The sequence below is a fragment of the Myotis yumanensis genome, unplaced genomic scaffold, assembly GCF_028538775.1.
Source record: "Myotis yumanensis isolate MYYU_CA2020_CCGP unplaced genomic scaffold, mMyoYum1.0.hap1 SCAF_19, whole genome shotgun sequence".
Classification (NCBI taxonomy): Eukaryota; Metazoa; Chordata; class Mammalia; order Chiroptera; family Vespertilionidae; genus Myotis; species Myotis yumanensis.
This window is the reverse complement of record NW_027223770.1, coordinates 15180954-15206678: the sequence shown is the minus strand read 5'-3', so window position 1 is coordinate 15206678 and position 25725 is coordinate 15180954. Positions and strand designations below refer to the sequence as shown.

Here is a 25725-nt window from a genome sequence, read left to right as displayed (position 1 = left end):
GTATCTTGCAGGGTTATTGGGAACTTGCCTCGAGCCATTAATAAACAGCCTTTTATCCACATTTGGCTTTCTCATTAAAACTGGAGGTAAAATGTCAAGTGAGTGAGTGGTACCCCAATCTCTGACTTTAATACCATGTTAATTTCCAAAGACCAGAGAATCGAAGATGGCGGCATAGGTAAAACACCAGAGACTGCCGCCGTGGACAACCACTTCAAAAATACAACTAAAAGTCGGAGCGGACATCAACCAGAACCACGGGAAGGCTGGCTGAGGAGAGTCTCTTCAACTAGAAGCAAGAACAACAGCATTCCGACGCTCAGCGGAGGCGCAGTGTGGAAAATTTACAGGTACGGCGGTGCGGTGGTGAGGGTGCGCGCGCAAAGCGGGCTGGCGGCTGAGGGCGCGATTGTCGTTTTCAATCAGGAGCGAATCTCAGACTCTGGGCTACAGATCCGGGCGAGTCTCTAGGGACCCAGACTCAAACGGGAGAAGCAGGACTGTCTGGCTACGGCCCCTCCGAGGTTTGCAGCGATGCTGGGACAGAGAGGCAGAGCCCCTGGGGACGGACTGAGAGCGGCCATAGCTGCTCCCTCCCCCCCCCCCCCCGCCCTGTTGAGCCCGCCCCGCCCAAACCCTGCGCACAACCATTTGCCGACCGCCTCAGGCAAGGGCTGGACTAGCACCTCCCCTGAGGACTGAAGTTTTCCCACAGCTGATTTCCACCGCCAGTCGGCCTGATGGTCAAATCCCTCTAGTGTTAACTACAACAATTAAGGCTTGGCTAGAACAAGACTGCGCACAGAGACCACAAGGGGGTGCACCAAGAAAGCATAAAAGATGCGGAGACAAAAAAACATGACAGAAATGGAGGATATGGAGCTAAGAATCGCAATTTTGAGGGCTTGCCATAAATTTGTGCAGAGCCTCACGAAAACTAATGAGACCCTCGATGCTACGATAAAGAAATTAGAAAGTAAGCATACACGGACTGAAATAAAGAATATTATACCCAATAGCAGACCAGAGGAGTGCAAGAATCAAACCAAAGATTCGACAAAAAACACCCAATTGGAAAAGCATAATGAAAAAAGAATCCAAAAGTGTGAAGACAGCGTAAGGAGCCTCTGGGACAGCTTTAAGCGGACTAATATCAGAGTCATTGGAGTCCCAGAAGATGAGAGACAGCAAGATATTGAAAACCTATTTCAAGAAATAATGGCAGAAAACTTCCCCCACCTAGTGAAAGAAATGGACTTACAGGTCCAAGAAGCGAAGAGAACCCCAAACAAAAGGAATCCAAAGAGGACCACACCAAGACACATCATCATTAAAATGCCAAGAGCAAAAGACAAACAGAAAATCTTAAAAGCAGCAAGAGAAAGAGGCTCAATTACCTACAAGGGAATACCCATACGACTGTCAGCTGATTTCTCAACAGAAACTTTGCAGGCCAGAAGGGAATGGCAAGAAATATTCAAAGTGCTGAATACCAAGAACCTACAACCAAGATTACTTTATCCAGCAAAGCTATCATTCAGAATTGAAGGTCAGATAAAGAGCTTCACAGATAAGGAAAAACTAAAGGAGTTCATCACTGCCAAACCAGTATTATATGAAATGCTGAAAGGTATCCTTTAAGAGGAAGAAGAAAAAGGTAAAGATACAAATTATGAACAACAAATATGCATCTATCAACAAATGAATCTAAGAATCAAGTGAATAAATAACCTGATGTACAGAATGAACTGGTGACTATAATGAATCAGGGACATAGAAAGGGAATGGACTGACTATTCTTGGGGGGGAAAGGGGAATGGGAGATTCGGGAAGAGACTGGACAAAAATCATGCACCTATGGATGAACTCAGTGGGTGGGGAGTGAGGGTGGAGGGTGGGGTGGGAGCTGGAAGGAGGGGAGTTATGGGGGGAAAAAAGAGGAACAAATGTAATAATCTGAACAATAAAGATTAAAAAAAAAAAACACAAAACAAACAAACAAACAAAAAAAAACAACAAAAAAAAAATTTCCAAAGACCATTTTAAGGTGTGCTTGTTTTTTTTTTAAAGATAATGCATAATCACTGTAGAAAATGCTAACAGAGAAACAAAATATCTTTTAAAAACCCTTAAGTCCAATAGCATAAACATAACCATAACCACAGTTAATTTAGTAACTATCATTGCAGATATTTCTCTATACATACACACAAACAAAAACAGAATCTCTATAATTTTGTATGAATGGGACTGACCATCGTGATTTTTCCTCCCTTCACTCACAATATTATGTCTCTGACATATTTTTGGACAATAAAAACATTTTCCCTTTTATAGCTTCATTGTATTTTATCAATTAAATAAATATTGGAGTATTTACATAAGTCCCTATTAAGTGAAACATTTTAAGTTGCTTCTAATTTTTTCATTTATACAAAACTGGTAACATTCCCACAAGTATATCTTTATGCAATTGTCCAATTATCTCTTTAGGTGAAATTTCTGGGTCAAAGGTTTTCAAAATTTTAACATATTCCAACATGAATATATTTCTTTCCTCACAGCTTAGCCAAAATTAAGTTACCATTCTTTTCTATTTTGAAATCTAAATTCTAATTGCACTTCACTGATAACTAATGAGGCTGAGTTCCTTCCTTCTTCCCACTTCTGCAATGGATTTGCCTTTGTGCATTTTTCTCCTATCCAAATGCCATTTTCATCCAACCTGAAGACCAAACATACCCTCCCTCCTAATCTGGTGAGGGTGATAGTCCTCATCTTGGTAATGACTTTGCCCATAACCCACACACACAAGGCTGAAGAGCTGCATCTTACCTGACCTACCCCGCGTGGATATCTCACAGGTCAGCCGCTTGAAGTACTCTGGAAGATCAGCATAGTCATTTCCATAGGAGATGACCTTGATCCCTTTGTCCAGCATGTTTTCTCGAAGCTTCATGAACTCGTCTATATCTCCTTTCCGAACCAGCATGAAATGTTCTAAGTCAGATTTATGCTTGACAGCCTCCAGAAAAAGGGCTTGGAAAGTGGTGTCATCCACCGTCTGGCCGCAACCCAGGAAAAGAAATGACTTGTTTTCATAGAGTTTCTGAATCTCTCTCTTGCAGGAAAAGAAACAAAGTGACACGGTGAAGACACACACAAGGCGTGTCTGAGACACAAAAGCCACAGGCTCATCATCACTGCTCTTAACAGACTGTGGCCGCCACTGAACCAGGGTTAAGAGGGAGGATAAGCCCCTAAAGCTGCTCTTGTTTGTGCCTGACCGGGAATTGAACCAGTGACCACTTGGTTCATGGGTTGATGCTCCACCACTGAGCCACACCAGCCGGGCTATCACTATAACTTGATTATTGGTCTAATATTGATCTGTACCAATATCAGACCTATGTCTACAATATTGTTGTCATAGGTGTTGTTCATAGGTTCTCTATTCAGGGTTTCTTGGGGTTACCACTGGTCTACTGACCTTGCAATTTATTTTTGAGATCTATGTACCCAAAAGCCATAAGACCAACGAGTAGGTCTTTAATATATCTTACTCTATCCATTTTTTGGACTGTATTTGCCTTTGTTTTGCCTTACAAAGGGAACCATGGACCACCAGAAAGATAATTTCATCACCAGATTTCCTCAATACTTAGATCAATATATATCTATGTGTGTATGTATCTTTATATACACATATGTAAATATAGAAACATTAGAAATGATTTTCGTAAGTGATCACGCAATGTCAGCAATGAATGGAGAAAGAATATGTGGGGGGAAAGGCTCTTATGTTTTAGAAAACATCACATTTTCTTGGTCTTACTTTTGCTGCATCATGTAGATACGATCACTCTAAGTGACCCAGTCCTATTATACACTGTTTTCAGAATTGGGGGCCAGTGAATTACTCCCACATATCATTGCTGAGGTGGACTTTTTGGTTTGAACATGCATGTGTGAGCAAGTCTAACACTTGCAACTTTAAAGATCAAAGATATTTTTTCACAAAGAAGAAAACCTCTATCACCAAAAGTTTTTCAATTTTTTCCATTGAGCAATAAGTTTGAATAAGTGTGGTAATTAATACAAGTCCATCATCATTTACACAAAATTACTTTAGGATGTATATTCTAGTAGTGATTGGTCAATAAAATCTACACCAGTTATTATTGGCATAGAGAGGGTTATTAATACTATAATAAACTACACAATAAAAAGAGGTAATAATGTATTCTTCATATGTGAAAGTGATGGCAACCAGCTGTCTGTCCATCAAGAACAAAGGGAGCCCAGCCAGCATGGTTCAGAGGTTGAACATGGACCTATGAACCAGGTCATTGTTCCATTCCCAGTTGGGACACATGCCAGGTTATGGGCTCAATAACCAGTGTGGGGTGTGTAGGAGGCAGCTGTTCAATGATTCTCTCTCATCATTGATTTTCTCTCTCTCCCCCTTCCTCTCTGAAATCAACAAAAATAAAAACATAAAATGGGAAGAAAAAAAAAAAGAACAAAGGGAAAGCCTGTAGTTCGATACCGCGAGTACATTTTTCAAGATGGCACGCACACCCACAAGCTGAGGGGCACGGTAAAGAATGTTTGAGCTTACAACTCTGAATGAATGAAAAGAACATGTTAGCCCTTGAAGACCAATGGTACGCTTAGAGGTCTCCAGAAGGCTTTCCCAAGACCAACGAGATCAGCAGCACTCACCATAACTTCAGTGTTCCTGAGCACGTTCTGGTACCCAGCGGGATGAAGGACAATGCCACTAGGGTTGGTGTAGACCCCATGGATGTGTAGCACGCTCAGCTTCCGCTTCTCCTGAGCCCACTCTAGGACCTGCACAACACAAAGAAAGCTCAACCAGGTGGGCGGGCTGAACACTCACTTCAAGGTCACAGCAGGCAAGACGACTAGGCTTCTGACTTTCTTTTGTTAATTTTTAAATTGATTTTTAGAGAGCGAGGAAGGGAGGGAGGGTGAAAGGGGAGCGATAGAAGAAGCATCGATTTGTTGTGCCACTTATTTATGCAGTCATTGGTTGATTCTTGTGTCAGGGATGATGCTCTAACCAAATGAGCTAACTGGCCAGGGCTGGGGTGTGTCCCTTCTTAAATAGGACGGTCAGAGAAGACCTCTCAGAGGAGGTGCTATTTGAGACTTAATAGGTGAAGGAGGAACTGGCCACACAGAGTCTAAGAGTAGCAGGTGGAAACACTCCAGCCAGAGGAAATGAGTCTTCATGGCCCCATGTCCCTAAGTGATTTCCTTTTAAAACCTGGCTTTGAGGTCAACAAAGTTACAGAGTGGCACCACAGCTGCTCCTCTGGCAGAGGCAGTACTGAGGCAATGAAGCCAGTGGGTGAATCTCTCGTCTATTCAAACTACTTAGCAGGGTTCTAGGCTGGACACAGAGGCAGGCTCCTGGGAAAACAAAGTATAGAAGGACTAGAAATCTGGTGCACAAAAATTTGTGCACTGGCAGGGGGGGGTCTCTCAGCCCAACCTGTGCCCTCTCACAGTCTGGGACCCCTTGGGAGATAACCACCTGCTGGCTTAGGCCTGCTCCCCTGGTGGCAGATGGCACGCCCGATCCCTCGGTGCCTGCCCCGTCTCCCCTGGTCACATACGGCAGGCCCGGATCCCGCGCTTGGACAGGCGGCAGCTGGGGATCTCGCTGCCGCCTGCCCCCCCGCAAGGCAGGCCGGGATCCCACGCTGGGGCGGGCAGCGGCTGGGGATCGTGCCGCTTGTACAGGGCAGCGCAGCAGGATCTGCCTGCAGTATGCAAATTTAACAGCCATCTTTATTGGATTAATTTGCATATTCTTCTGATTGGCTGATGTGCATAGCGAAGGTACGGTCAATTAGCATCTTTGTCTTTTATTAGTGTAGATAATTACAAAAACTGCGGAGCAGGACAAATGAGACCAGGTGGCTGTTTGCAACCTGTTTTGTTTTATTTTTTTTTCTCACTTATTATGTCTCTGACATCTTTATGGCAATGAAAACATTTTGCCTTTTATAGCTTCATTGAATTTCACCAATTAAATACATGTTGGTACAACTATAGAATGTCCTGTTGATGCTAGATTTCAAATTACATACTCAGGTGACCATTCTAATAGCCTCATCTCATTAATTGGCACAGATCAACATCTATAATTCACTATTATTAAGTAGATAGCTTAGGTATAGTATGGGCTACAATAAAAAAGTCCGCTGAGGTTTCCACTGAACATTAACCTCAACCCAGCATTCACGTGGCCTGGAAGATGGTCTGCCAGATGTCCGAAAGTAGTTTTCATTCCTTTTCAGATGGAGTTGGCACACACAATATATTCTAAGAGAGAATTCTTTTTTTGTGAATCCTCACCTGAGAATATTTTTCCCATTGTTTTTCAGAGTGAATAGAAGGGAGGGAGGGAGGGCAGACAGGGGAAAGGAAGAGGGAGGAAGGGGGGGGGAGAGAGAGATAGAGAGAGAGAGAGAGAGAGAGAGAGAGAGAGAAACAATGTGAGAAAGACACATCGACTGGTTGCCTCCCACATGTGTCCCAACAGGGAGTGGGGAGCGAATCCACAACTGAGGTACATGCCCTCTACTGGGAATCGAACCCGGGATGCTTTGTATGCAGGCCACTTAGCAACACTGGCTAGGACAAAGAGAGAATTCTAAATAAATACTACAACCACCTGACACTATCAGATATTAAAGAGATCTTACAGTTCAAATGACTTCCTATGTTCTAGCTTTAAAATTGGGTGAAACCGTCAAAACTCACAGAACTGAGCACTTTTAAGGTCTGTGCATTTTATGTATATTGATTTTTATCTCAAAAAAAATCTCCGGCCCTGACTGGTTTGGCTCAGTGGATAGAGCGTCGGCCTGCAGACTGAAGGGTCCCAGGTTTGATTCCAGTCAAGGGCATGTACCTTGGTCGCAGGCACATCCCCAGTAGGGGATGTGCAGGAGGCAGCTGATCGATGTTTCTAACTCTCTATCCCTCTCCCTTCTTCTCTGTAAAAAATCAATTAAATATATTTTTTAAAAAATCTTCGCAGGAAGGAGCAGTTTCCTTTCTACACAAATACCAGCACTACCCAACCTCCCAACGAAAACAGGTTCTCTCCACTAGCCTGAAGCAGGCTCATGCTGTACTTTTTACCTTTTTTTCATCAGTGAGGTCAAGGGATTCAAGCTGTTTGCCCTGGTCTGCTGCGTACAGTTCCAGGAGGTTGTCGAAATTTGTAGTCAATACCAGGGCTCCATTCTCCATCAGGTGGAGAACTGACTGAAGTAGCTGTTTTCCAGAGTCTTCAATCTTTGACTCCAAGTCATCGAATACTTCATATAAACAGTCCTTAAAAAACGTGGATCGAACATTACTAGTACGCTGGAGAGGGATTTGAAAGAGAAAAAAATTAATGCTAGGTGTTTTCTTAGGTCACTTGCCTTAATAACAATAATAGCAATTTTTAAAAATATACTTTGTACCTAAAATAAGGGTAACATATTGTCTACCTCCCAGGGCTTTAAGGAAAACAGCAGGATGCACGCCAAGTGCTTAGCACAGTGGTTCCCAACCTTTTTTGGCCATGCCCCACCTAAGCAACTCTAAAATCCTGGTTGCCCCCCCCGCCCCCCCCGCCCCCGTGACATATAATTCTTCTTATTCAAAAAGTAAACTCCTATTCACGTAGAGGAAGTCTAAAAGGCCATTAACTTGGTCTAAACAACTTCCAAAGAACATAGCATCCTTGAAAGAGAAAAAAAACAAAAGAATGAAAGGACAGTTGAAGTACTGAGGAAGAAATCACTAAGAAATTGTTAAAAAAATAATATGAAGTGATATGAAAAAACAGCAAATGGAAGTTTTAAAACATATAATAGAGAACTGAAGTGCATAAATGTCACTATATATTTATGTACTGTATATGAGTCCCCTAGAACCATTAGTAATGCAAAAAATTCACTGTTAATAACTCATTCTCAAATTGCCCCCCTTAAAAATCAAATTACCCCCCGGTGGGGCGCGTGCCCCACATTTGGAACCACTGGCTTAGACGATGCCTGGCGAGTAGCAAGGGATCAGCACTATCACATCACATGCAAACATCACAGCTCTGTGAATGGCACTCTGACAGAATGGAGAATATGGACATGCCAGGAGATGTTACTGCCAGGATAAAGGAATGCTGGGGGCAAAGCACGGTGCCAACTACCCTCCAATTTGGCCTCAGGCAAGGAGACAATGAGTGCTTTCGTAAACTTTAACGAGGGAATAACTAATAAAAGACATCTAATGTGGGTTAGCATCTCTTTTTCTAATCCTAGGTGCTTTTTACAGATGCACTGGATTTGGATGCTGATGCTATGGGAAAACTGCTTGCCTTCTCCCTGCCTGTTTTTTTCCCTTGCATAGTTCAGCAATTTGTTTACATGTTTATTAGAAGAATACTTAGTATTTAATAAAGGCTATCAATTCGCAACTGTTAAAAATATTAAACATTAGTTCTAAACAGACTCCCTATCTTTTAACATACGATTTATTTACATAACTGTTTTCCCAGATTTATTTTAATTATGCAAATATCTCAGTGAACTAATAAGGAAATACAATACTAATCTCAAGTGGAAAGTGGCCTGTGGGACAAAAGAAATTTGAAAGGGAAAGTAACCATAATATGCTGTGACATGTATGTGATCCCTATCCCATTCCTGCTATACTATCCCAGCAGATAATGTCAGAGCAAGAATTCATTTTTAAAGGCCCCAATATTCCCATTCAACCTCTATGTAACTGCACTTAGCTGCTAGGTCATGGAGAACAGCTGCTGTTTTCCCTCAAAAAAGCCCCCACCTTTCTGGTTTCCTTTGTACATCTTCCTAAGAGCGCAACGCTCAGATAAAGATCTGTTCCCATGGAACCAGGGACGCAGATTCATGGAACACACTTAATTTGCCAAATTCTTGCCCTAATTTTTCAAAGTATTTTATAAGATTATCAATTATGTATGCCTACCAAATATTTTCACAGTAGAAAAATTCGAGCGAAGGTGGCATAGTCCCTCTCCCTGGTGGTGACCCGCTCAGAGATTTGTCTGCTTTTGTCAGTCAGTCCCTAGTGCAGGCTACCTCTGTGACTAGACAGGCTCTTCATTGCACCTGTTGTGGGGAGAGTGGGGCTCCAAGGTTCTTTTCTGGTGCTAAATAGGTGGGATGGCCCATATTTGTGTGGCTAAGAATGTATTTTTTTGTCCATTCTCATTGCGTAAGGGCATAAATCATTCCATCACATGTTGTAGTAACCCACAGGCAGCCCACAGGGGATTCTAACACTTAAAAAGAATGAACAATCTGCTCAGAAACACGGTGAAGAATTTATAACCTCAGTTACTGAATTTCACTGCATACAAGAGTCAACCACTAACGAACGCCAGGCACTTTTCTAGATTGGTTATGAAAAATGCAGTGCTCCTTTGACATCTATCAAAATACAATTATTTATCCTACGATCTTAAACTTCCATTTCTGGGAATATGTCCCACAGATATAACTGCAAACAAAAGATATACACAAGGTTATTAGTTCTCTGTCTGTAACAGTGGAGGACTGGAAACAAGCCCGGTATACACATACAGGAGACGGGCCTGAAAAGACCTCCAGGATATGCTGCTAGGTCAACAAGGGGGTGCGGAACAGTGTGTCTAGATCAGGGGTCCTCAAACTTTTTAAACAGGGGGCCAGTTCACTGTCCCTCAGACCGTTGGAGGGCCGGACTATAGTTTAAAAAAAACTATGAACAAATTCCTCTGCACACTGCACATATCTTATTTTGAAGTAAAAAAACAAAACTGGAACAAATACAATATTTGTATTTGCATGTGGCCCGCGGGCCATAGTTTGAGGACCCCTGGTCTAGATGCTACCTGTTGACATGGGGGATGAAGGTAGTGAGATAAGAATATAGTCCTGTGTGCAAAAAGGTACATTGGGAGGATGCTCACAAAGCTAGGAAGAGCCCAGCCGGCATGGCTCAGTGATTGAGTATCAACCTAAGAACCAGGAAATCACAGTTCGATTCCTGGTGAGGGGACATGCCCAGGTTGCGGGCTCGATCTCCAGTGTGGGGTGTGCAGGAGGCAGCTGATCAGTGATTCTCTCTCAACATTGATGTTTCTACCTCTCTCCCTTCCTCTCTAAAAATAAATAAAAATATATTTAAAAAAAAAAGCTAGGAAGAGTGGTAACCCATGGTGGGGAGAGGAGGCAGACAAAGGCATGAGTGGGAGTGAGATGCTGGGATGTACATAACCCTTTTACATCACTTTCATTTACTTCTGCAATGTGTGTTAACAGCAGCTCTTCAGAAAAGCAAAATTAAGTTTAAAATTAAGCGAAGAATATGGTTATTTTAAGAACTTCCCTGTGTTTTATAACTTCATTTTGTACTGATTCATGCAAACAGTTATATAACACTACCTTCCAATACCAGTTTAATCATTACGCACACAGATAAAAATGCCTGGGCATACAATCAGCTCATCAGGGGTGAGGAATATATTTTCTTACTTCTAAGAAAAGAAATACAAAAATATTAAAGCCTGGAAATAAATGTCAGGAGTCACTTATTTTAGCTAGGTATCTTGTAGCCCTATTTCTTTTTTAAAAATAGATTTCAGAGAGGAAGGGAGAGGGAGAGAGAGAGATAGAAACATCAATGATGAGAGAAAGCATTGATCAGCTGCCTCCTGCACACCCCTTACTGGAGATCGAGCCTGCAACCCGGGCATGTGCCCTGACTGGGAATCAGAACATGACATCTGGTTCATAGGTCAATGCTCAACCACTGAGCCACGCCGGCAGGGCTAGCCCATTTCTTTCAGTTAGTACAGTGGTTCTCAACCTTCCTAATGCCACGACCCTTTAATACAGTTCCTCATGTTGTGGTGACCCCCAATTTCATTGTTACAAATTGAACATAATTAAAGCATAGTGATTCATCAGAAAAACAATATGTAATTATATATGTGTTTTCCGATGGTCTTAGGCGACCCCTGTGAAAGGGTCGTTCGACCCCCAAAGGGGTCACGACCACAGGTTGAGAACCGCTGAGTTAGTACATTTTGTGGATCAACATAGAGAGGAAGGAAAGGGGCTTTCCTTGCTGCACTGATTTCTTCAGACTTAAATATGAAGCAGGTGACTCTGGAACTAAATTTCCCACCAGTGCCTCTGAATCAGGACAAAGGAATGCAAACAAAAGGAAGCTCCATGGTCAGAAGGAAATGCCGAACTCCCACACAACTTCCAGGGACATTTTTTCATTCATTTCAAACTGTGAACTGATCCCAAGGCTACTTCGTTTCCTTCCATCCTGCAACTCTCATCTTTCTGATCCCAGAGAGAGTGAACACAGACACAATCCTGACTCTTTCCCTGAGGTGCCTGCCTGTGCAGTGCCTACTATGTGCCAGACACTTTCTATTATCTCACTTACTCTTCAGAGAACCCGAGCTAAGGAGCATTATCCCAGTTTTATAGGTGCAGAGATCAGAGGCGTTAAGTGATTTGCCCAGGGTCTCTGTGCATTTCAATGGCTTTTCTTGGGTTCTGATTCTGAATGCTCTCTGCACTGAAGACAATGTCACTTCCTTCCCTGCTGTGTAAGAAACTGGCTCAGTAGATGGGGGCCTTTTACTTCAACGCTCAACCAGAGCCACACCGGTCAGGCATATTCTTCTTTAATATGGACATTTTCAAACATACACAATAGCAAAAAGAAGAGCATTAAAAAACCCCCATGTACCCATCACCCAGTTTGAACAATGATCACACAAAGTTGATCTTGTTTAACCTAAACTCCCCACCCACCACACCGCTTCTCCACTTCACTGAATTTTTTGAAGTGATTCCTAGACGTCATATCATTTCATTCAGATACTTCAGTAGGTTCCCTAAAATATAAGGACTGCCCTTTGCATATAAAACAGGAAATAACTGCAACACCCCTATCATACCTAATAAACCCACACAAATTTACTATTAATTCCTTATGTGGACAAAAAGGGGCCACATCCTAAATCTGACCAGCTCAAGGAGGCTCATGATGGGCATTACAAACTCAGAGACTGAAAGTAACCACAGAGGGATGGTCTGAACATAAAGATTCCTAATTGAAAGCGAGTCATGGTGGGTAGTCATTCCTGTAGCTTCCTTGACAAAAGTCAATCTTATACTGCCTTCAGTGAGCCTGTCTATTGTCTTGTTGGAAGGTCAAAGAAACCCCCCTTTACACCCCTTAGGGCATAAGCTCCCAGCAGAGTATGAGACCACAGAACCCCTCATTGTTATCTTGTTGCCTCCATACCATCTCTGTGTGCTGTACATGTTAACTATCCTGTACCCATCAAAGTGAAAGAAGTGTGTCTGTTTTATTTTTTATCCAATCACAGAGATTTCCCTGCTTTGCTTTTTCCTGCCTCCCTAATCTACCATCAATGGATTTTATGTAACCCACCCTTCCGTGTCCTCCTTTAATTCTAACACATAAAATAAGCTATAAAACTATCATTCTCCAAAGCACTTTCTCAATCTGTTGAGATTGTGTTTCCCGGTAACTGTCATCAGTTTGGCTCAAATAAACTCTTGTAAGACTTATTCTTAGTCTGGATGTTCTTTCATCGACACTTAATACCAAATACTCAGCTAGTGTTCAAATTTCCCCAGTGCTCCCCCGTTTCTTACAAGCCTTTGGTTGCCTGGATTTTTTTCTTACATATCCTCTGTTGGAATGTTTCTCAAAACAAAGCCCTCAGACCTTTTGAATTCCTGAGATTCTTAAGGAGTATGCAATGTCAAGAACATTTTCATAGTAATATTAAGGTGATATTTTGTCTAAACTGTTTGTATTTGCACTGATGATGCAAAGGCAATGGTGGCTAATGAGAAGGGAAATGGGGCTGTGCAATAATCCTGACAAGCTCAGGGGGGCTACATGGCAGGCTTGACAAGCTCAATGATCAAAAGTAACCACACACAGCCCAGCCGGTGTGGTACAGCAGTTGAGCATCGACCCATGAACCAAGAGGTCCCCAGTTCGATTCCTGGTCAGGGCTTGATCCCCAGTAAGAAGTGTGCAGGAGGCAGCTGATAGATGATTCTCTCTCACTGATGTTTCTATCTCTTACTCCTCTCTCCCTTCCTCTCTCTAAAATGAACAAAAACATTTTTAAAAAAACACACACACATATACAATGATCTGCCATATCCATCCAACTCACAAAGCGTTAAACCTGTTTTCTTCTGAGTTTTATCTCTTATATTTAAGTCTTTAATCCATTTTAAGATAATTTTTTATATATGGTATAAGGTGAAGGTCCCGTGAGCTATTTATTTATTTTTAATATATATTTATTGATTTCAGAGAAGGAGAGGGAAAGAGAGATAGAAACATCAATGATGAGAGAGAATCATTGATTGGCGGCCTCCTGCACGTCCCCTATCAGGGATTGAGCCTATAACCCGGGCATGTGCATTTGACTGGAATCGAACCCAGAACCCTTCAGTCCCCAGGCTGACGCTCTATCCACTGAGCCAAACCAGCTAGGGTCCCTGAGCTATTTAAATCCTGTTAATTCTTTACATTGTTCTACATTAGTAATTAATCACAATTAAAGACTAGGAAATGAAAAAGAAGAAATGAAAAAGGTTCTAAGTTTCTGAAAGTGGGGGGAAGGTGGAGGAGATGGGGAACTGAGAGAGGAAGAGATACAGGGAGACAGGAGCAGACGCAGAACGGCACACAGAGAGCTCACAGAGGGGATGGCAGGCAGAGATCTACATTGGAGAGAGACAGGAGGAGAGGGGGGCAGAGATTGAGAAGTGCAGAGGAAGAATCAGAAAAAGAAGCAAAGAGCCTGGCCAGTGTGGCTCAGTGGTTGAGCGTCAACCTATGAACCAGGAGGTCATGGTTCGATTCCTGGTCAGGGCACATGCCTGGGTTGCAGGCTCTGTGCCCAGTGTGGGGCATGCAGGAGGCAGCGATCAATGATTCTCTCTTATCACTGATGTTTCTACCTCTCTCTCCCTTCTTCTCTGAAATCAATAAAAATGTATTTTTTAAAAACTTGTGTTGCTCCCTGCATAAAAAGATAAAAATTATCTCTAATCTTTGAGCTTCCCTAAAAGGCATGGATGCCAGTGAACACAGCTTTTATAGCAGTGAGTACAGAAAAATTCAAAATACAGCAACAATGGAACAGTTGTCTCATTTTTGTACACATAAAGGCCTCATCGTCATCATCATCATCATCATCATCATCAACAGCAAACACACACACTGAAATGGGGTCAAGAGATAAGTACCCTGAATAAGGTCCATAAACAGACATTCTGCAGGAGTTGCAACTGCTATGCGAATCTACAGGCTAGAAATGAACATCCTGATTACACTCAGCATGAGTGGGGAGGGTGGGAGGGCGGTGTTAGGAAATTTCAAATGGCCGGTTACTCACAGGGGAGAGTTTCTGAATAAGGTCATGGGCAACATGAACAAGATTCTTATCTTCGTGGAGACATTTCTGAAATTTTTTGCTCTCCTCATCTTCTAGAAGATCAAAATCATTGGCAGCATCCAGTAGAGCCTGGATTAACCCCTTCCAGGATTTCAGAGCTGGAACCTGAGGTGCGACCGCAGCACTAATGCCCGTTCCAATCACCAGCACAAGTTCCCGAGGCTTCTTACTTTTTAAGCTTGGAAGCAGTTTCCTAAAAAAAGTTCAACAAAGGAGAGGATGGAGAACATCTGAGAGACATGGGACACATGGAGACGGTCTTAAACCATGGTCTTCAGCTATAACTTTGACAGCTGCAAAGATGACAAGTGCCACTTTCTGACACCTCTCCAAATAGCTTATGCAAAAGACCAGAATATTGTGCCAGTGCTTGCTGGAAAACAAAGTCATAGACCTATTTCAGGAATTCTAAAGAGCAATCTTAAAATCAATATCCTCCTTCATAGTCCTCTCAATCTAAGAAAACCCACTAACAATAGGAAAAGTTCCGATTATATTACAGCTCAGCTGAGTTCTAAGTTATATTTTAAACCAACCTGCAATTTCAAAGAACATGTTTGATTTAGATTCCTGAGGGGACAGAACCCCATACAAATTAAACTGCTGTTGTTGAGAGGAGATGCCCGGCCGGGTGTGGCTCAGTGGTTGAGCACTGATCCAGGAACTGAGAGGTTGCCCGTTCGATTCCCAGTCAGGGCACATGCTCGGATTTCGGACTCAATCCTTGGTGGGAGGCATGCAGGAGGCAGCCGATCAATGGTTCTCTCTCATCATTGATGTTTCTCTTTCTCTCTCTCGCTCTCCCTTCCTCTCTGAAATCAATAAAAATATATTAAAACAAACTAACAGCCCTAGCTGGTTTGGCTCAGTGGACAGAGCATCGGAGTTCGGACTCAAGAGTCCTGGGTTTGATCGGGTCAGGGGCACATGCCTGGGTTGCGGGCTTGATCCCCAGTAGGGGGCATGCAGGAGGCAGTCAATCAATTATTCTCTTTCATCATTGATATTTCTCTCTCTCTCCCTCTCCCTTCCACTCTGAAATCAATAAAAATATATTTAAAACAAACAAACAAAACCAGGAGATGAAAGGCGGCCAATAAAAAATTTAGGCCCAAATTTTGTGAATGTTATTAAGATAAAACTGAGCATGACTAAAATGGAGCAGGAGCTAGATGGTCAAACATGGGAACCAGTTTGTTCTAGATATCCTTAGGCCAAAAAGAAAGAAAAAGTGGCCAACAGAATTCTGAGAGCACAGGAGGAGCGTCAAGGATCAAAATAAACAAAGAAATAACTATTCAATGGGTATGACAGAAAGTGAAAGCCATCGCTTTCTCACCAGGATAAGCAGAGACAGAGTTCTGTCCTGAAGTTTCTATGTGATACGAGGTGGGCACAAGTTTTTGCCTTTGTTCTCCGCCCCATTTCATTCTGGAGACTATAATAAAATCTGCTTGAAATACGCTTTGCAATTTAATTTTTGCTGATGGCATGTTTTTCCCCCCAAGAAATTGTCCAAATAATAAACTAAACAGAAATAGGATCAGCATTTGGGCATAACCCAAGAAAGAACAATACTTTAAGCTTTGGAAAACCTGGCTTTGGAGAAACAACCTCTAGAATCACCTTCCCTATCCCCAGCTCCGGCATTCAGCCCTTCAATGAATAGTCCTAACTTCAAAAGTTTAGTCTACTGGAAAAGATGATAATAGATATTAGAAGCAAATGGTGAAAAATGATTTTCAGTTCAAGGAAAACAATTTCCGACCTAATACTCTACACTCGGCCAAATCATCAAATAAATGTAAGTGTGCATAAAAACATTTTCAAACGTCCAGAAACTTCTCCTCTGCACCCTTACTGAGGAAGTGAATGAGGACATTCTTCAGCAAAATGAAGGAGTACACCAAAGAAAAAGACTTGCGATCCAGGAAACAGGATCCAATATGGAGAGGCGTAGGGAATTCCCAGGGCGATAGGAGAGGAAAATGGCACAATCAGCAGTGGGGCAGCATGGAGAGCAATTGTCAGAGGGGGGAGTCCAGAGGAAGAATCCAGAAGCAAATAAACTCGTGCAGTAGTGATGTGTCAGTACACCTAAGTATGCCTAGGAGATTGACTCTTCCGTCACAGAGTTGAAGATAAACTGATGGGTACACAGAAAATAAAGTGAACCAAAGCAAGAGAGAGAGAATCCTTAATAACTTTGAAGGATGGATGGACATGTAATCATAACACATTAGTAGACTCAACTATGAGTGCGATTTATACAGTAAATATTAAAAAGTAATTTAACCCCCAGAATTTGATATAAACCATACTGGGAGGCTGTGGGGCATGTGTATGGTGTGTGTGTGTGTACTAGTATACAATGTGGGAGAAGATCCGTGAGAGCAAACCTAATCCTCATCTTCCATAAGAAAGAGATAAAACCAAAACACTAAAACATAGCAGTACACACAGTATTGAAAAATATGGATGTAAATATTATAAAAAATAAAGTTGAAAGTGACTGTCTCTGAGGGGGAAGGAGCGAGGCATCATAAAGTACTGACTTACAAAAGTATGTACATTTATGACCTTGATAAAAAATAAAATTAGATCCAAAAAAAGAAATGTAATCCTATATGATAAAAGGCTAATATGCAAATTGTCCCCTTGACCAGGAGTTCAACTGGGAGTTCAACCAGGAGTTCGACCAGGGGGCAGGGCGGGCTGGCCAACCGCTCGTGGCCCCTCTCCCGATCACCCCCCACCCCCACCCTGAACAGGGACGGGGCTGGCCGATCAACTGCCTGCGGCCCCTCCCTCCTGGCCATCCTGGCCCGATTGAGGCAGGCCAGCCGGACCCCACCTGTGCACGAATTCGTGCATTGGGCCCCTAGTTTTACATAAAGGTTCATATTAATTAGTGGAAACCAGGTATAGAGCAAGTTCATTATTTTTTGTTAACTACCAATATTAGTAATGACTTTGCTTCTCAGATTCCCTTCCCGTTTACCTGGGCTTCTTGGTTGGGGGTGTGCCATCACTGAGGAATCCAAAAATGTTATCTGTATCAGAGGACTGGCTCCCTGTAGAAGCCATCGAGTTTCTAAAATAAAACACCATGGACCATAATTAGATCTGGAAAGCGTACCATACAAAATAGCATATACATTAAACAGTTTTAATAAGCTATACACCCGAAAAGTGTTCTAAAGGCAATCCCTGCTTAACAGAAATTCATTCATTAATGAGCAACCAAAACTTAAAGAATTAAATTCATCTAAAAGAAAGTAACCTTGCCCTAACCGGTTTGGCTCAATGGATAGACTCAAGGGTCCCGGGTTCAATTTTGGTCAAGGGCATGTACCTTGGTTGCGGGCACATACCCAGTGTGGAGTGTGCAGGAGGCAGTTGATCGATGTTGCTCTCTCATCGATGTTTCTAACTCTCTATCCCTCTCCCTTCCTCTCTGTGAAAAATCAATAAAATATATATTAAAAAAAAAAAAAGAAAGTAACCTTGAAATTATGACTTTTGTATTCCATGCTGCCATCTTGCTTTTGTTGTTGAAGGCTCCTTCCACCCTAGCCCGGAAAAACCCCAAGACCAATGTCAACTCATGTCAATTACTGGCCATCATTTTGTGGAGTCTAAGAAATACCTTTATTTTCCCAAGAAACAGGCTTTGGGAAGACTTGGGATAAAACAACCCACAAATAAGCGTGCTTACAGCTCCCAATTATCCATTTCCTAACAGCTGGCGGGCGGGGAGGGGAAATCACTGGGTCACGCTGGCTGGTTTGGCTCAGTGGATAGAGAGTCTGCCTGTGGACTGAAGGGTCCCAGATTTGATTCCAGTTTAGGGCTCCGTTGTGAGGCGAGTGTGGGAGGCAACCAATCTATGTCTCTCTCTTACATCAATGTTTCTCTCTCTCTCTGTCACTCCCCCTCCCTTCCGCTCTCTTTAAAAGTCAATGGGAAAAAAATATCCTTGGATAAAGATTAACAAAAAATAAAATAAATAAATAAATCAATCAATCACTGGGTTGAGAACGGAGCAATCAGTACTCATTTGCTGATTGTCAGACATTTGCTGGGTAATTGTGTCCTCACAGGCAGAGAGACATGTCTCTCTAGCTAAACACGCCATGACAGATGGGAAAGGCATTAGCCAGCAAAAATATATGACAAATGACCACTTATGTTCAGGTGATGAGATAACTAGCCAAAGTAAAAGAATTAACGTGGATTACAGTGAGAACAAGATAGAGACGTTTTAATTGTTACAAGTTTTAGTAAACTTGCTAAATCTAAGATCATTAATTCTAAAACAGCAATATTTTAAATAGTATGTGTGTACACACAAACACGCAATAAGAAGACAATATGTATTGCCAGAGTTTCGGGTGCTTTATTATCTTTCATTGTCAATATTTAGAAAGAATGGAATTACTAGTAATTACTTTATGTTTAATGTCTTATTAGAAAGATTTTACATGAAAACATTTTTAAAAGTTCACTGATTTAATTTTTCTGTTAAGTACAAGGCTCAGTTCCTCCCCCCATATTCATCACACATAATGGAATTCTCCTTTGATATCATAAATCATTAGGAAAATAGGAAATACAAAATCACAGAAGTGAGTTAGGATGCAAACTGTCTTAGTCAAATCTTTGATTCTGTTAGTGAGAAAGGTGGGGCTCAGAGAAAACAGTTGAATTACTTAAGTCAATTAATCTTGCCTTAACTTAATAATCATCTGAGATGCTTGTTAAAAGTACATACATGGTCTTAAAAATAGTCTGTTATCCCGGCCGGTGTGGCTCAGTGGTTGAGCATTGACCCATGCACCAAGAGGTCACGGGCTTGATTCCGGGTCAGGGCACATGCCCAGGTTTCGGGCTCGATCCCTGGTGGGGGGTGTGCAGGAGGCAGCCGATTGATGTTTGATGTTTCTCTCTCATCGATGTTTTTATTTCTCTCCAAAATCAATAAAAAAATTTAAAAAAATAGTCTGTTAATTTTAAAGACTATGTGTGTTCCCAGAATCCAATCCCAAATTACTGAACCAGAATCTCCAGAATCTTTGGGGGGATTCTTTTCACTGATTTTTAGAGAGAGAGGAAGGGAGAGGGAGAGAGAAAGAGAAACATTGCTGTGAGAGCAAACACAGATTGGTTGCCTCCTACACACCCCCTATTGGGGATTAAGCATGAAACCCAGGCATGTGCCCAGACTGGGAATGGACCCAGCAACCTTTCGGTGCACAAGACACCAGACCAAATAAACCACACCAGCCAGGGCCTTCAGGGGATTCTCATGATAAGACAAACAGGAAACACCTAAGTGACATCAAATTTTCTGCAATTCAACTTTTGCTAAATGTAGAGCACACACTAAGCACCCCACATTTAGGTCATCTTCCCCCCTTTTAAGTGTACACATCATTTATTGCACAGCCTCCCAGTCTGCTAACACCAACAGTCAGGAATTGACTGCCATTAAAATATTTCCATCCCTACTCTAAAGTCTATGTTCTAGATTGGAGAAGTAGTGGAAGAAAAGTGATTATTTCTACCGCATACAGGACAACCCATCAGAGAGATTTTTAAAAGTACACAATGAAAAGTGTATGTGCTGATGTTCTTTCCTTAAATATCATTCTGAACAAATTACACCCATGTCAAAAATACCATGAATTGAGAAAGATGAAAATAAAGTATAAAGGAAAGTAATTTAATGTTTATTCAGTTTTGAAGACATACATCTTCAGAATTAAATGTTCAATTTAGCTACTAAGCCAGTTTTATTTACAAACTCTTATATAGTACTTTCCACATGCCACGCAGTAATTATAAATATTAACTCATGTAATCTCCATAACTTTATGAAGTACTCTTATTATCCTATTTCAGAGATGAGAAAACTAAGGCATAGAAAGGCTGGGAGTCATAATTCAAACCAAGGTGGTCTGTCTACCTCCCAAGGCCATACTCTTAACCACCCTATTACCACCTAAAAGCATTCTTTCAAGTATTAGCCTCTCAGCTTTTCATTTTTAATTTGCAGCCCAAACTATCAAATAAGGAAGCTCTGACATTCTGGGAAGCAGATTTATTTGAAATAATCCTGTGTAATGCTTACGAGCTGCTACATGACCAGGCACTCACCCGCAATCAGAAGCTGAAACAACACCTTCTTCTGGTCACAAGCACTATTTGCTACTACCTCCCAGCACCACTCACCTACTAGAACCCTAGATCCGTCCTACTATTTTCTCCTGGAAAATATGCAAGATCATTTTTGCTGGATTCTTTTTTAAAAAAATATATCTTTATTGATTTCAGAGAGAAAGGAAGAGGGAGAGAGAGATAGAAAGTCAATGATGAGAAAGAATCATTCATTGGCCACCTCCCACACGCTCTACACTAGGGATCGAGCCCGCAACCTGGGCATATGCCCCAACTGGGAATCGAACCATGGCCTCCTGGTTCACATGTCGATGCTCAACCACTGAGCCATGCCAGCCGGGCTTTGCTGGATTGTTGGTGGTCAATTCTTGGTATCTACACCTGAATACTAAGCTTTTTTCTTTTTACAGAGTCAACTGTTCTGAAGGTCCACTTCACCCACATTAATTTAAAGGAATAAATATGGCTAACAGCTCCTGACAAGCTGTTACTAAAATGTTTTGGGTCCTCTTATTTAGGGACTGAATGAGAAGTACTGTAATATGCCCACATTATATCTGATCATATAGTCATTCTGTTTTCTAACAGGTTATCATCATTTCTTCAGCCTAAAGGGTGTCTCACATGATACAATCTCGCAGGTACGCCCCAGTGGCATCTAAGCATAAAGTATATCTTATTCCTTCTAGAGTACTTCTTTAGGGGGGAAAATTTGTTTTAGCATTTTACCCTAAATATTCAGTTACTGCTAAAGAGCTGCCAAGCTACGTGGGAATTCCTAATATGCATCAACTAGTTCACACATTAATTTCTCTATGTGATCACTATTAGAGTTACCTCTGGCAAAGTCTTCATTACTCCAATTACTGCTAAGCACTGAGAAATCCTTCCAGGCCAATAGATTTCAGCAAAATGCTGAGAAAAGTGACAGCAACCTCACTGACGTTTTTTTAAGACCTAAGTTTTCATGTAAGAGAGGACACATACTTTAAAACCTGCCAGATTGGCAGGAAATATGATGTTTGTATCTGGTAGATGGAAAAGGGAAAAATCAAGGCAAGTGTTCTGGGACAAATCCATTAAGAAACAAGAAAAAAGGACAAGAGAAAAGGGACTGGCCTATGAATGAAAGGCCAGTTGTATAAACTAGAGGACTTGGGTATTTGACATATCAAAGGCGGCCAGTAGTTCTTGCTTTTGTGGTATCTTGGTGCCAGCTAAGATGGTAAAACCTGATGCCTTTTTCCATTTAAGAATCAGAGTGAGGTCTCCCAGCCTGAGTTCCTCGTGCTGATCCATGTATCTCTCCCTGTGGCTGATCTATGTACAGTATCTCTCCCGCTGCTTCCAGTATGTAGTCTTCAGTTCAACCAGGAGGCCAGAAGGAACTCAGAAAAATTCACGTTGGCATATGGGTGGATGCAATAAATAGACAGGGAGAAAAAAGTGCTGATAATGGCATTTTTGCCTGAAAGTAAAAATAAAAAAAAAGACTACTTAGCCCTGGCCAGTTTGTTCAGTGGTTAGAACGTCAGCCAGTGGACCAAAGAGTTGTGGGTTCAATTCCTGGTCAAGGGCACGCACCTCAGTTACATGTTTCCCAGCCCCGATGGGGATGAATGTGGGAGGCAACCAATTGATGTCTCGCTCTCATTTTGGTGTTTCTCTCTCTTTCTCCCCTTCTTCCCTTCCTTCCATTCTCTCTCTAGAAATCAATGGAAAAAATATCCTCAGGTGAGGATTAAAAACAAACAAATGAACAAAAATAATTAGCTCTAGAAGGCGGTACATTTCTTGTTTTAGAAGCCTCCTTCCCCCACATCTATTTTAACAAATACAACAGTGACAGGAAAAAGACTGGTTATTTCTCTAGCCTAAACATAGAAAAGGGTTAACTTCATTTTCTAAGGGGAAAAGATAGTCATCCTCTGACTTGGAAGAAATCAAATGGGGGCATTTGGACTAATTCCAATACATGTGGTTTTTACAGGAAGGGAAGAAGGCAAAGTATCTACACTAATAAAAGAGAAACATGGTAATTGGCGTATGACCGCTACCCTTCCCATTGGCTAATCAGAGTATCCTTATGCAAATTAACTGTCAGCCAAGATGGCGGCCGGCAGCCAGGCACTGAAGCGAGCAGGGAGACTTGCTTCCTCCAGGGACTGCAAACTCCAACGTTCCCCGCCTCACTTGCCGGTCTCTCAGCTGCAACTCTAAGCAACCATTACTATGTTACAAATAAGAAGCTAAACAAAACCGGCTTTCAGTTAGCCCCGGACCGCAACATTGTATCCATGTTTTCAGCAGCGAGGCCTCAGAGCTAAAGCTGGCCCAGAATAAAAAAAAAAAAGAAAACAAGGAGCAGTTGGGAGCTTTTAGTCAACTGCAGCGAGAAAACAGCCCTCAGCCCCTCAGCCAGCCTGGCCAGGCACCCCAGTGGGGACCCCCACCCTGATCCAGGACACCCTTCAGGGCAAACCAGCCGGCCCCCACCTGTGCACCAGGCCTCTATCCTATATAGTAAAAGGGTGATATGCCTCCCGGCACCGGGATCAGCGGAGCAGCGAGGCTCCCGGCACCGGGATCAGCGTGACAGGGGACAGCGCCCAAACCTCCTGATCAGCCCTGCTCTGTGCCTGATAAGGGGAGCTCTCAAATCCCCCAATTGCCCTGCGGCTCTGTGTGTGACAGGGGGCGGGGCCACAACCTCCCTATCCGCCCTGCTCTGTTCGTGACAGGGGGAGGTGCCCAAACCTCCTGATCAGCCCTGCTCTGTGCCTGATAGGGGGGGAGCTCCCCAATCCCCCGATTGCCCTGCGGCTCTGTGTGTGACAGGGTGCAGCGCACCAACCCCCCGCCCCCACGGGCCCTGCTCTGTGTGTGACAGGGTAGAACCATAACCTCTCCATCGGCCCTGCCCTGAGTGTGACAGTGGTGGCGCCCCAACCCCCTGATCGGCCCTGTTCTGTGGGTAATAGAGGGTGGAGCCCCAATCCCCCTCCACGGGCCTTGCTCTGTGTGTGACAGGGTAGAGCCATAACCTCCCCATTGGCCCTGCCCTGAGTGTGACAGGGTGCAGCGCCCCAACCCCTTGATCCGCCCTGCTCTGTGTGTGATAGGGGGCGGTGTCCCAGCTCCCCTATCGGCCCTACTCTGTGAGTGACAGCGGGGAGCTCCTCAACCCCCTGATGGGCCCTGCTCTGTTAGTGACAGGGGGCAGCGCCCCAACGCCCTGATGGGCCCTGCTCTGTGAGTGACAGGGGGTGGCGCCGCAACCTCCCCATTGACCCTGCCTTGAGTGTAACAGGGGGCGGTGCCCCAACGCCCCAATCAGTCTATCCTGAGCGTGACTGAGGGTGGCATTGCAACCTCCCGATCCACCCTGCTCTGTGCATGACGGGGCGGCGCCCCAACTCCCCAATTGGCCCTGCTCTGAGCCTGACCAGGGGCTGCACCTAGGGATTGGGCCTGCCCTCTGCCACCTGGGAGCAGGCCTAAGCCAGCAGGTCGTTATCTCCCGAGGGGTCCCAGACTTGAGAGGGCACAGGCCGGGCTGGACCCCCCCCCCCCCCCAGTGCACAAATTTTTGTGCACCGGGCCTCTAGTAATATCTATAAAAGAGCATCCAACAAGCGCATGGACAAGTAACAAATAAGCTACTTTACTCAGGTAGCTCATCCATTCAGTTCTATCATGTAGACTGCAGCCTTCCTAACTTCGTATAAAACAGACTTCCCATTATTCCAGGCTCAAGGGCTCCTATGTACTTATATTAGTGATTTTAATCATAAAACCAAAGTAACACATCGTGTTTAGGAAAACAAAACTGTTTCAAGAAGAAATAATGAGACACTGAATTAAAATCTGATTTGAATTAGAACTTGGTGACAATTTTACCATGCAAAGACTGAGAACTTCCTTGCCACTGCTTTCCCTCCTGTGAAACTTTTGAGAAGATATATCCCAAAAACAATGACACATGTTGCTAAGAAAGGAGATTTTTAAAATACTAAAAAAAAAAAAAAAAAAAGAAAAGATGTATTTTTTATGTATCCAGTAGTATTGTTGCTGGAGGAATTAGTGGGCCAGACTTCTCTATCACTTGTGGGTGTGAGTTGGCTCTTAAAGATATTTTGAGAAAATGAATTTTCTAAGATTCCCATGGGAAAACGAGATGTGGAAACAGCTTTATTTGCGTGGAATTACATTCCTCGGGTTGTAAAGTACCATTTCCCTTAAGCCAGTCCTGAAAGAGGGGCAGCTGGGGTTCTAGTAGAGCCAAAAGCAAGGCCAGTGCCCAGAGCTTCCCTTCCATGCTGTAGCGGGTTCAGTTCAGCACTCAGTTCATTAAAGTCCATTAGTCCAATGTGGATCCCCTGTGTAACTCAACTACTATAAGCTGGGTATAGCCAACTGCAAAGAAGAAATTAACCAGCTAGTGTGTACCAGCAATGGCTAAGCCTTCCTTCAGCAGACAGAGCTTTGGGTGTGAATCCCGTCTTCTTTACTTGCTGCTAGTAAATAAAACTACCTAAGGACAACCACGGCTGGTTCCTGAATAGAACACCCCAACGGGCGAACTTGAGTTCAGTAACACAAACGGTGATAGGTCTCTACTTGCACTAACATCAGGTGGCCACAATCCTGGCATAAACAGTGACCAGTCTTGGCTTGGAATGCAGCTTTACTAGTAACTAAGCAGTCACAACCCTAATACAAGTGACAGCTGGCCTAGCTCATATCGTGGGGCCCACCAAATGGTCCCAAGCCTGCACCTAGTGGCAGCTGGCCTCATTTCACACCACGGCCTCTGCCAAGCTTCTCCAAGCTCAGACTAAGTGGCAACCAACTGCAGATCACTTTCCAGATCCTACTAGGCAGCCCCAAGCCAGACACAAGTGGTGGCTAACCTTGGCTTGCACCAGAGCCTCTCCCAAGAGGCTCCAGAC

The 25725-nt window shown here is 43.1% G+C and overlaps 1 protein-coding gene across 5 annotated transcripts in view; it reads right to left on the bottom strand.

Moving 5' to 3' along the window:
• FAM118B (family with sequence similarity 118 member B) overlaps positions 1-25725 on the bottom strand; it is a 43012-nt gene that overhangs the window by 6666 nt on the left and 10621 nt on the right. For 4 of the 5 annotated variants that reach the window (XM_070400189.1, XM_070400188.1, XM_070400187.1 and 1 more), the window contains exons 2-6: positions 17595-17687; positions 14534-14786; positions 7183-7410; positions 4726-4854; positions 2836-3121 (exon numbers count right to left, since the gene is read on the bottom strand). In XM_070400189.1, coding sequence (XP_070256290.1) covers positions 2836-3121; positions 4726-4854; positions 7183-7410; positions 14534-14786; positions 17595-17680 — 982 coding nt within the window. In that variant the 5' untranslated portion in view covers positions 17681-17687. The remainder of the gene's footprint in view (positions 1-2835; positions 3122-4725; positions 4855-7182; positions 7411-14533; positions 14787-17594; positions 17688-25725) is intronic. The other variant, XM_070400191.1, reaches the window with a different exon arrangement.